General features: G+C 43.8%; 2 protein-coding genes across 2 annotated transcripts in view; one reads left to right on the top strand and one right to left on the bottom strand.

The window, feature by feature from the left end:
• The first annotated feature begins 11 nt into the window (after positions 1–11).
• Fic (FIC domain protein adenylyltransferase) lies at positions 12–6,158 on the top strand. The gene is made up of 3 exons (XM_065443317.2): positions 12–537; positions 1,616–1,836; positions 4,932–6,158. Exons 1-3 carry the CDS (start codon positions 138–140, stop codon positions 5,772–5,774), a joined length of 1,464 nt encoding a protein of 487 aa, XP_065299389.1. The 5' UTR covers positions 12–137; the 3' UTR covers positions 5,775–6,158.
• A 1-nt stretch (position 6,159) lies between these two features.
• The window catches only part of SH3PX1 (sorting nexin 33-like protein SH3PX1), a 54,731-nt gene continuing 50,123 nt past the window's right edge, over positions 6,160–10,767 (bottom strand). Inside the window, exon 16 of the mRNA XM_065443316.2 lies at positions 6,160–7,103. Coding sequence (XP_065299388.1) covers positions 7,050–7,103 — 54 coding nt within the window. The 3' untranslated portion in view covers positions 6,160–7,049. The remainder of the gene's footprint in view (positions 7,104–10,767) is intronic.

Raw genomic sequence — 10,767 nt, 5'->3', positions numbered from 1 at the left:
GTCACCTACAGTCAACTGCTCTCTGCGCCCTTAGCAACGCGCCCATAAGGCTGATGTGTATTTTTTCGCATTGCTGCAATGCCCGGTGTACCAGCGTATGCGATGCACCGTAAAGAGCGCCAATTGTCACCTGTAGAATGAATTATAACGCACTCCTGTGGTTGTACATGAAGCTCGAGAACATGATGATGTCAACGCATCACTGGATCATGTCGATGCTGTTCCAGGATTTACGATCCCACAAGTACGTGGCAAGTTTCAGCGCATCGTTCATGATCGTCGGCATCGTTGTGCTGCTCGTGAGCTTGGCTCTCGTTTGGACTCCCTCCGTGTGGAACCTGAAGCGGCCGCGGCAGACCGCGTCCAAGTTGGAGCTCACGCCTTACAAGAGCACGGAGTTAGCAGACAAGCAGAACACGCGCACGCTGCCCAATTTCCTGCCGGACAGCAACGATCTCGAGGTGACCGAAGAGGAGATCGTTGACGTCTACAATCACCTCCCCACACGGAAGAGGAATAACGACGATGGCAGAAACGGTAGTCAGTCCTGTAGTAATTTGTCATTGCTGCCCCATCAACCTGTCGTACGCGCCGTTGAGGTATTCGCCAGCTGTTAGCTCTCAGCTTCCCTACCTCCTCTCCCATAAAGTTTCCGCATCACGCTAGTGGGAAGTAGCTCCCGGTTGCGTGCGTCATTCAGAATCGGCTAACGTTTTGGACGCACTATTCGAGGAGTTGGCATGAATCCCAGTTGTCGCGGAGCGGCTAGACACGTTTTGCTAAAGCGCTCGCGCAGAGTGCTGTCGGTACAGCGCGCAGTACCGATTAACCGTCTGCTGCACTTCATTTAATGCCGTGCCTCATGTGCAGCGAGCCCAAAGATGTGCAATGCAATAGGAAAAAATTGCTGCATTGCGCCATACAAACGAAAAAAATATATATAATTAAGCGCGCAAGTGCGAAACCTGGTTTCAACAGCAGTTTTCTGCCCACCTGTTTCGGAAGCTAAACACATTCCAAGTTTTCTCCTATTTTTATTTTTTTGTAAATCTTACCGAGGTTTAACACCATTTCTGCCAACAATTAACGTAGAGTAATGCACTTTACAAGCGTTTCCAGGGGACCGAGTATTCACGTCCGCGCCTGTCTGATTTACTTTGCAGCCAGCACTGGTCGCTAAAAGGCGCAAATCTTCTTTTAGAAACATCTTGGCACTAAGGATGGTTGCTAAAATCCGTGACAAACTGTATCCTTTCTTTAAAAGATGAGCCGGCTCTTTATGTAGTAAGGCTAGTAGTGACGCAGTAACAAATGTTTAATGTTTTCCAGTAGTCCAAGGAGAAATTCACGACTGCTAGAGACAGCTGCGTAAATCGTCATTCTTGACATTTCGGTTTCAATAGCAGAAGCTTGATGTGGGTGAGTTGGTTATGCATACTTGATGAAATGAGCGCTACGAAGACGCGGACGAAAGCACACATGAACACATGTCTGTCGTACATGCGTTCTTTCGTCCGCGTCTTCGTAGCGCTCATTTCATCAAGTACGGTTTCAATAGCCCACATCACAGTGTCGGATACTGGGGCTCAACATTGTTGCCTTTCCGTACTTGCAGATGTGGAAGCCCTGACATCACTGAGGGCAGCACTTCACATGGTAGCATTGAACAAGTATGAGAAGGCACTGAAGTTGTTCCAGCATGCACTCATCCTGAGTCCCAGCCATCCAGACATACTCACAGAGTACGGACAGTTCCTTGAGAACCACAAGCAGGACTTCATCAAGGCGGACCATATGTACAGCCGTGCCCTAGTTGTCAAACCAGACCACTCGCAGGTATTCATCCTTCTCATTCATTGCATAGTGAGAGCCTCGACTTTGCAGCCTTGATGCCATGAGGGAGCACACAAAGGTTTATTGGCAAGTTGTCTGCTCCGAACTTCACATACTACACGATGCCTGTAGCACGTCATTCCCCTTTGAAAATGTTAGCATTAAGGGCCTCATGTCACAAAGCTTGGTGTCTGCATTGTTGTCCATGAGAGAAAAATCATACTGAACCATGCAGGCCCTCTGCATAAGCGTTACTGAACCGAGTTTCTCAAAGTAAAATGAGTCAGAAAATTCGTAAATACAACTTACACACAACCTACACACATGACAGTGTGCAGATTAATTCAAATATACAAGAACGCATAATTCTGTTACGCGGAAACTCTAACACAGACCACTTTTCCAGCTGTTGTTTGCAGTTTGACATGGGTGTGTACTGCCTCTGGGATCAGCCCACGCAAGAGGCCTCGTTTCTACCAGAAAGCTCACATTCGTGCATATGTTCACCACCAGTGTTTGCTGGTAAACATTACGGTTACAAAAGCTCTAGTTGCCCGTAGACATGAAAAGCAGTCAGGGACCTTTAAATGCTATCACGTTCCACTCTTAAAGGGAGAGCTTAAGCATCCTCCAATTGCTTTTTTTTTATTATTCCTATATTTAAATTAAACATAGCTGGAAATTTTTCCCATGCCTCATCTAGCTTCATCTGCTTCATATGGTTGCAAGCATCATCCACAAGCAGTTAGTCACACTCACACCTGGCACTTCAACATACGGATGTGTGATTTATATAATTTATGCCTGATCTGCCCGAGAGTGCCTGTGAGATCAGACTCTATGGGACACTAAAGGAAAACACTTGAGGTAAAGGTCACTTCCTCATTCAAAACTTTGCACATTTGTTCAGTGGCAAAAAAGCCCATACTGTGCAGGAAGTGAAGGACAAACATTCTAAGACTGCAGTGTCGATGTCTCGTAAAAAATTTTGCACCAGATTTCTTCTTTTGTTACCATTTGGTTTTTCATTCTTCATTTGCGCAAATTGCCTTGGGAATATCTCGCCACAATCTGTCGTGTCAGTTTCGTGTACTGGAATGGGGCAGTATGTGATCCGCAATGGTTGCTTCTGCAGCGACATCATCTATGCTGCAATCGACCAGCGTGCCTAGCGCACAAAATTTAAATATGTTTATTGAAACTTTGTCTTTATAAACTAGTACGCCTAAGACGCACTTGAAGTTAGTCTTCTTTATTTTTGCAATTTATATTAACTGTTAGGATTCTATCAGCAACGGTGTCTAAGCTTGCACATTTTCAATCAGATCTTGCATTGTAATTGATCATTTGCTCAGTGTTTTGGTTGCAGAAGACAAATGCACCCCTACTTGTTTGGTGTGCGTGCATATGCTTTTGTTATCGAAGTATTTCAAAACACACGAGTGTGAGAAGCCCAGAAAGGAGCACCTGCATTCTAACTATGTGGGTTGCATTGGATTCCTTTCACACTGCATCAGCTAGACAAGCAGTAGCCAGGTTTCGCTGAATAAAAAAAAAAAAATGCTCTGTGACAAATGCTGCCACCATCGTTTGGACATTTTGCTCCACAGAAGCGCACCGAAAGGCAAGAATGCAGCCAATGTGCCCAATCTGAAGGAGCCCGTAGTTGTCCTAATTGTTGTGCAGGGACCACAATGCAATAACAAACACAATCCCACCACTTGCCATGCACATATGTGTGAATGCAGCAGGAAATACCACAGCAAATAATCGGCGAATCGGCAAGCTTTGCACAAGCGTGCATGACCTCTACGACAACTACAACTGTTGATCCTGGAGGCCCTGTGTTGCACCCTTATGGATCGCCTGCCAGCAATGACTCCACAGGCTGCAGTGACAGATGATGCTACAATAGACAGTCATTGCAAAGAGCCACGTTTTCGCTGCCAGACACGTTGCATATTCTAGTATACCATAGTGTCAGAAGAAGTTGGTGCGATAATGTCTGGGTGGTAGGAAATTTCGGCTGTTAGTGAACATTCTTTCACTACAGCCAACAGCCGATTTTCCCGACATGCCCGATAATTCGGACGTCCTCGCGGCACCGCCCATGCCCTATAGAGTCAGTTTAAGAAAGCCTGAAATTACAGCGTAAAAAACCTTCGCCGTCCGATTTTCCGGACATTTTGCCATGACCTCGGGTTCGAAACGGCAATCGTAGCCACCACCGTCGTCATTTTGATTATCTCGCTTCCTCTAATCGGTGCTCTCGCATGCAGATCAGCTGGCAGCCGTAGCCACCACCGTGGCAACGCTAGGCCTAGCCACTTCGACGTTCGCTACCAAGCTTCTTTCTGTTGGGTGCCCCGCGTTTTCCATTGAAATAATTCGCCGCCGTTAGCAATCCGCCAATGTCATGGAAGCTCGGGGAGTCGGCGCGTTGCATAATGGCGGTTCCCGAAAGTCTGCTTCGCCTCAATATAGCAGCGTCGCGCAGTGAAGCAAGCATTTCAAGAGTGGGAAGGGGTAATTGTCACGGGACAATTTATGTATTCTTTAACTACATACGCGTGCACCTGCAGTCTCCTATCGCAGTACGAGACAGTACGAGCGCCGATACACCTAATAAGTGTACTGGCAGGCCTTCAGAGCTATTTAGGACGTGTGTGTGGTGATTTGAGTCCTTGGGGAAATAAAAGGCATGCATTCGTTTCTTCCGATTTTTCGGACTCCCAAGGGGCTGCGAAAAAGTTCTAACATTGACTGCATATCAAAAGTGCAATTTAAGTGTCTAACTTCGTATTTTTCTTTAGTGTCCTATCAGTAAGTACTGCAAGGTTAACGAAGGCCGAACGGAGCTGGTTGGTACTGATTCATAGCTAAAAAACAGCACGAAGTAAAACCAGGTTAAACATGACACAGGATGAGCGCTGCAAGGTTCACTGGCATACAACTTTTACTGGAGCTCTGTATTTCAAATGCATGCCTAGTTGCTTTTTGTTTTGCTACACTTGAGCTTGCAACTTCTAATGGTGCCCTTGAGTGTGCAGCACTCTCAAACAAACAAGATTAAAGGCAAGGACATGTTTACATTGCAGGCACTGGTGAATCGTCAGCGCACGCTGCCTGTAGTGGAGAAGCTGGACGAGAAGCAACTGACACGCATAGACAAGAAACGGCTGTTTCTCATCCAGATCCCGGAGGGCGACCCATCCCTCAAGCGCATGAAGAAGGAGGCCTACTTTCAGCACATACACCACACAGTGGCCATTGAGGGCAACACCATGACACTTGCACAGACACGCATGGTCGTCGAGACACGCACAGCTGTGCCAGGCAAGAGCATCATGGAGCACAATGAGATCCTGGGCTTAGACGCTGCACTCAAGTTTGTCAACAACACTCTGGTCAACAAGGCACTGCTCACGGTCTCGGACATCTTGGCCATGCATCGCCGTATCCTAGGTCACGTTGACCCTGTAGACGCTGGAACCTTCCGGAGGACACAGGTGTTTGTAGGTGAACACACACCGCCAAAAGCTTCATTGGTTAGGGACCTCATGGAGGACTTTGTGGACTGGCTCAACTCTGAGGCAGCACTCAGGCTGCACCCAGTCAAGTACGCAGCACTCGCTCACTACAAGCTGGTGTTCATTCATCCTTTCGTTGACGGGAATGGCAGGACAGCACGACTGCTGATGAACTTACTCCTGATGCGTGTTGGCTACCCTCCTGTGATTGTGCGCAAGCAAGACCGTGCTCTCTACTACGAGTACCTACAGCTTGGCAATGAGGGTGATGTCAGACCATTTGTGCGTTTTATTGCAGAGTGCACAGAACGGACATTAGACGTTTACCTTTATGCAACCGAGTATGCCAAGCACCAGAGAGCATTGACTAGCCAAGACAGTAACGAGGGTGAAGTGGCATTTGTAAGCTAAACTGTGTTATATACAAAGACATTACTAGGTTGCAAGCCAAAGAATGTTGGCTGACAAAACCATGGTCAACAAATGAGTGCCCTTGCAGGCCCAATGTTGCTCGTCCGTTGGTGTGCTGCAACCACAAGGGCATAGCTACAAGTGACATTCTATAAATTTATGACAATTTGGCGAATTAATCACGATGCTGAACTAGGTGTGGCCAGCAGTGCCTTCCAGCATGAATAATTGTACATACTGTAGTGCTATTTATGTATTTATGTGCTTGTTACGCAACACCTTTGTTGAAGGTTTATGTACAAATATGTACAAATGGCAGGAAATTATTTCGAGATTATGCTTTCAGTATTGTTTTAAAAATAAACGTTTCAATGCACTCGTTAAGTACTTTGTGCACGAACATTTCTTTTATTTCAAAACAATGTTCATAACTAGCAGAGCTAAACAGAATGTGTAGAAGGATACAGTCTTGTGATACTCAAAAGGAAAAAGATACATCTGCTTGCTATCATCCCAAATGTGCAACAGGCATGCTTCAGCACTCTGTGTCAAGCATCCAGCTATGTACTACGTCACACAAGAGCTACAAGTCTTATAAAACTACTCTCAGACAGACAGGTTGCACTTATATTATGCAACTAACCTGTTATTTGTAGCCATATAGGCTTAATAAAACATTTGTTAGGACAAACCTAACTGGACAACGCTATCAAAAACGCCCTTATAAAAGTCTGGCTAGATCTAAACAGCTCAGTGGAAAACAGCTTAAAAACAACCATCAAGCCCTCTTGATTGACAACATAGCCAACATTTTTTTTTCTCACAGATGCATACTGGTAGCATTTGATACACACAATTTTCCCTTGAATATCTCAATGATGCAGTTAAAAAAAGCTGCACTGACATATGGTCAACTGTGCTCACATCCATGAAAATTGAAAAGATTTGATTTCAAGGACCGCCTCAGTGGGTGTGGCACACACGCAAGGAATCAGTCTTTAGACACTGGCAGTGAAGGCATTCACACCTACACCATCAAAGTAGTGCTTGCTCAATATCACGTCTTGCTGAGAAGCTAAACTGACATGTACAAGGGAGTGGGGGGTCAGAGTTACAACTTCAGAGGTACACCATTGACAGCTGGCTATGCTAGCACTGGTCATGGTACCTCAATTTGGACGCCAGATGTGGGACTGCACACATTGCTTTCCCAAGGCGCATCCGATGCTGGCTGGTGAAGGAAGACTGCTGCATAATAGACTGCATCGCTCGCTACTACTGCGGTGCTATAATGTACCTGCTTTGAGCTTCTTTGAGGTTCTTCACAATCTGGAAAGAGAACAGACACAGCTTAACTACGGACGTGCAAAAAAAAAAAAATTTCCAGCATGATTAAGAATATGTAACTTCACATAATGACATGCATATACACTTGTCAGTAAGTTTCCTTGCTCTAACATGATGTTGGAACATTGCAATTATGTTGCTGACAGTAGAGAATAGACTAATAAACCAATGCAGTAGAAGCTTGCTTACTTAAAAAAAATTGAGTAATTCACACTATCTGAATGGTCTCGCCCACCTGTGCAATATTATAAAGCACCAAATGCCCTTCACACAGATGGCATTGGCCCCAGTGCATCTGATGTCAAGTGATAAGCTGAGGAGTGCAGGCAGTGCAGTGAAAGTAATGACAAATGAGACAAATGACAAAGTTTGATGCATACTGCACACGGGGGTTTATGATTAACCACACAATACTGCTATCCAGCGAGATTTTTAGCGTTCCACAATGCTTCATTACCAGTGAAATTAAATTTTTCCTCCCTTCTGTGCTACTTCCCATTATTTAGTTTGAACAGCTGCATGCAAAATTCAGTTACAGCAATGCCTTGCAATTATGTTAGAATGATTTGTTCATATTTACTCTTTGTGGGAGCAAAATAGCCAACGTAAAGAGCAGATACCGTATTTACTTGATTACAAGGCGTCCTCGATTTTAATGTGCCCCCTTTTTGCATGACCAAAAAAATAAATAAAAGATATATGCCCTCCACTGTAACGCTCAACTGTTTTCCATGACCAAACAAAAAGAATTCCTATGCAGTAGCGCGCACATCATGCTTTCATACAGAAATACAACATTCTCTCATTTGGAGGAACAAATATTTACTCCCAATGCACTAAAGTTGCAATGAATAAAATAAAGTTGCAGTTTCACCCAAAATTTGCAATGGCAAATTAGTAGACAGGTATATGAATAAGGATAGTAGTTTTATCGGCCGTATAGACTTGTAAACATTAGCTTGCGAACTAAATTGACAAGCATGGTGCCATGTGCACACAAGCAAACGAACACATATCATGGATGACCGGGAAACTCGCTGTCAAAATGCTGGAGTTGGGAAGGGTGGCTGGCAGCAGCAGCGAGCGAATTGATATTTCTGCTGCCTCTCGCTTTAACACGAACTAAGCGTTGAGTACACAACGGACATGAAGCTTTGAGCCTTCGGCACACCTAGACCATATGCCTTAGCCTTTGTACTCATCAAAGATTGCTTTCAAAACAGGATCTTGCTGTGCAAGTCCATGCCACGCTACACATCATGCATTAGTTTCCTTAATGTCACCAGATGGTGTTGCCCTCTGTGCATCTTGCCAGGGCAACTCAGGGGAACAGCTGGTAAATGCGGCACAGCCTGCACGCACCCACCGTGCTCATGCAGGTGCCGGCGCTTCAGCGGGGATGCAGGCGTTCACCAAGCGTCGCATTATCGAGAGCGAAAAACATGGCATGTGGTTCCAGCTTTAAAGGTTCTTTGAAATCGCAACAGTGGTTACAATCTCCAACTCCATGCAAAAATGGAAAAAGAATATCTGTAGCATAGAAAAAGAATGTCTGTAGCATACTAAACAAGAAAAATACACTAACCATAAATAGTGTATCATCAAATTGACTTTCATACAATGATACACACGTTTAGTTCAAAGTAAGGTATGGTTTCTTGATCACTTATAAGGTATCACTGTTTTTCCAAAAATCCAAGATTCCGAAAATCCAATTAACCTAGTCTGCATGATTATCCTGGTCACAGCAATATATAGCATGTTTGTTGTTGTATAGCACAGTGTAGTGAACTCCTTTGAATGGCAGTATACAAATCTGCTACATTTGCATGCTAAATTCAATATTACATTCACTGTGACAAGAGCACTGTAAAAAGACTAAAATTTATGGTACAATAAGTACTGTTGCCTGCTATCATGCCAGATAGTAGATCAATGCCCACAAACCATGAAACCAAGGTTAGGCATGGCTGGCACAACATTTACATGATCAACTTGTAATATGAGTAATGTGCCAGAGAAGAAAAAGCACAGATGTTGCTACCACTGTTGCGCATTTCAAAAGGCCACAGGCCTTACTGAACTATTGAGCTTGTGCAGAATCATGCCTGTTTTTGCAAGTCATTCTGTTTATGTTTTATTTATGTTTCTAGGTCAAACTATCATTCCACTGTTATCTCATCAAGCAGTGGATCAAATGCTTTATATATACATAATATGAAAGTTTATTTTGCAATGTTTTGAACTAATTTCAGTTATTTATTTATTTATTTATTTTATTTATTTACAGCATACTGCAGGCCGTGTGGCCCAAGCAGGAGGGGCATGGTAACAAATAAAAGTACATGTATAAAAGGCAGAATTGCAAAAATATGAAATTCAAGAAATGAAATATAACACGAAACAGCAATGTTAGTTAGGAAATATTAATAATATGAGTTTGGATTGACTCAGGTGAGTTGAGATGATGGAAAGGGATGAGGTTCCATTCTTCTATGGTTTGAGGAAAGAATGAAAATTTAAAGAGGTTTGTCCTGGCAACGTAAGGGGAGAGAGCGAGGGGGTGAGAATGACGGGTTTTCCTGGATGCGGAAAGTGTTATGTATGGACTAGGATCTAAAGAAAGTTTACGGTTTATCAAGGAGTAGAGGAACTGCAGGCGTATTATTTTTCTCCTCGTTTGAAGGGTGTGAAAGCCATTTGTACGCAGTAATTCAGAAACAGACTCTTCTCGGCCGTATTTGGAAAAAATAAAACGTATGGCTCTTCTCTGTATCCTTTCAAGGGCGTAAATGTTGGTTTTTGTAAACGGATCCCAAATAACGCACGAGTATTCCAATTTGGGTCGAATAAATGTGGTGTAGGCTAAGGATTTCACTTCATGGGATGCATGTTTCAGCTTATGGCGAAGTAGACATAGCTTTCTGAAAGCAGCGGAGGCGGTAGCAGCAATATGGCTATTCCAATTTAGGTTGTTAGTAATTGTAATTCCAAGATACTTGTACTCGCTCACTTCCGCCAAGGGATCTTGGCCAATAGAATAAGAAAATTTGAGGGGTAGTTTTTTGTTTGTTATACGTAGAAGCACAGATTTATCTGAGTTAAGTTTCATTCCCCACTTGTTGCTCCACTCAAGAATGTTGTTTAAGGCTAAATGAAGAGATAGTTGATCATGAACTGTATTAATATCGTTAAAAATGATACAATCGTCTGCGAACAGACGAATATTGACAGGGGCCTCTATTACATCTACTATGTCGTTACAGTAAATAAGAAATAGTAGCGGGCCAAGGACGCTGCCTTGAGGCACGCCAGAGGTTACAGAAAGAGAATCGGACTGCTGCCCATCAATCACTACGTACTGTGTGCGACGCGTCAAGTAAGCTGAGATCCAGGACAGGATAAAGGCAGGAAGACCAAGGAATTCTAATTTACAAATTAATTTGTCGTGAGGAACTACATCAAATGCTTTTTGAAAATCCAAAAATATCACATCCACTTGGCCAGCCTTGTCAAGGACAGAAGCAAACGAGTGAATGACTGTGCTTAATTGGGTGACTGTCGAGAGCCCCTTCCTGAAGCCATGTTGGAAAGGAGATAAAATGTTACGCTTGTTTAAGAAATCATTAATGTAGTCAGCAACAAT

Source organism: Dermacentor albipictus, chromosome 9 (assembly GCF_038994185.2).
Source record: "Dermacentor albipictus isolate Rhodes 1998 colony chromosome 9, USDA_Dalb.pri_finalv2, whole genome shotgun sequence".
Lineage (NCBI taxonomy): Eukaryota > Metazoa > Arthropoda > Arachnida > Ixodida > Ixodidae > Dermacentor > Dermacentor albipictus.
Note: the sequence above shows the minus strand (reverse complement) of the source record. Positions and strands in the feature narration are given on the sequence as shown.

Bases quoted from the DNA above. Each gene is read 5' to 3' on its own strand.
- Fic (XM_065443317.2), top strand. From the start codon at position 138: ATGAATTATAACGCACTCCTGTGGTTGTACATGAAGCTCGAGAACATG. The intron at 538-1,615 runs GTAGTCAGTCCT...CCGTACTTGCAG, and splicing joins TAACGACGATGGCAGAAACG to ATGTGGAAGCCCTGACATCA. The intron at 1,837-4,931 runs GTATTCATCCTT...TTTACATTGCAG, and splicing joins TCAAACCAGACCACTCGCAG to GCACTGGTGAATCGTCAGCG.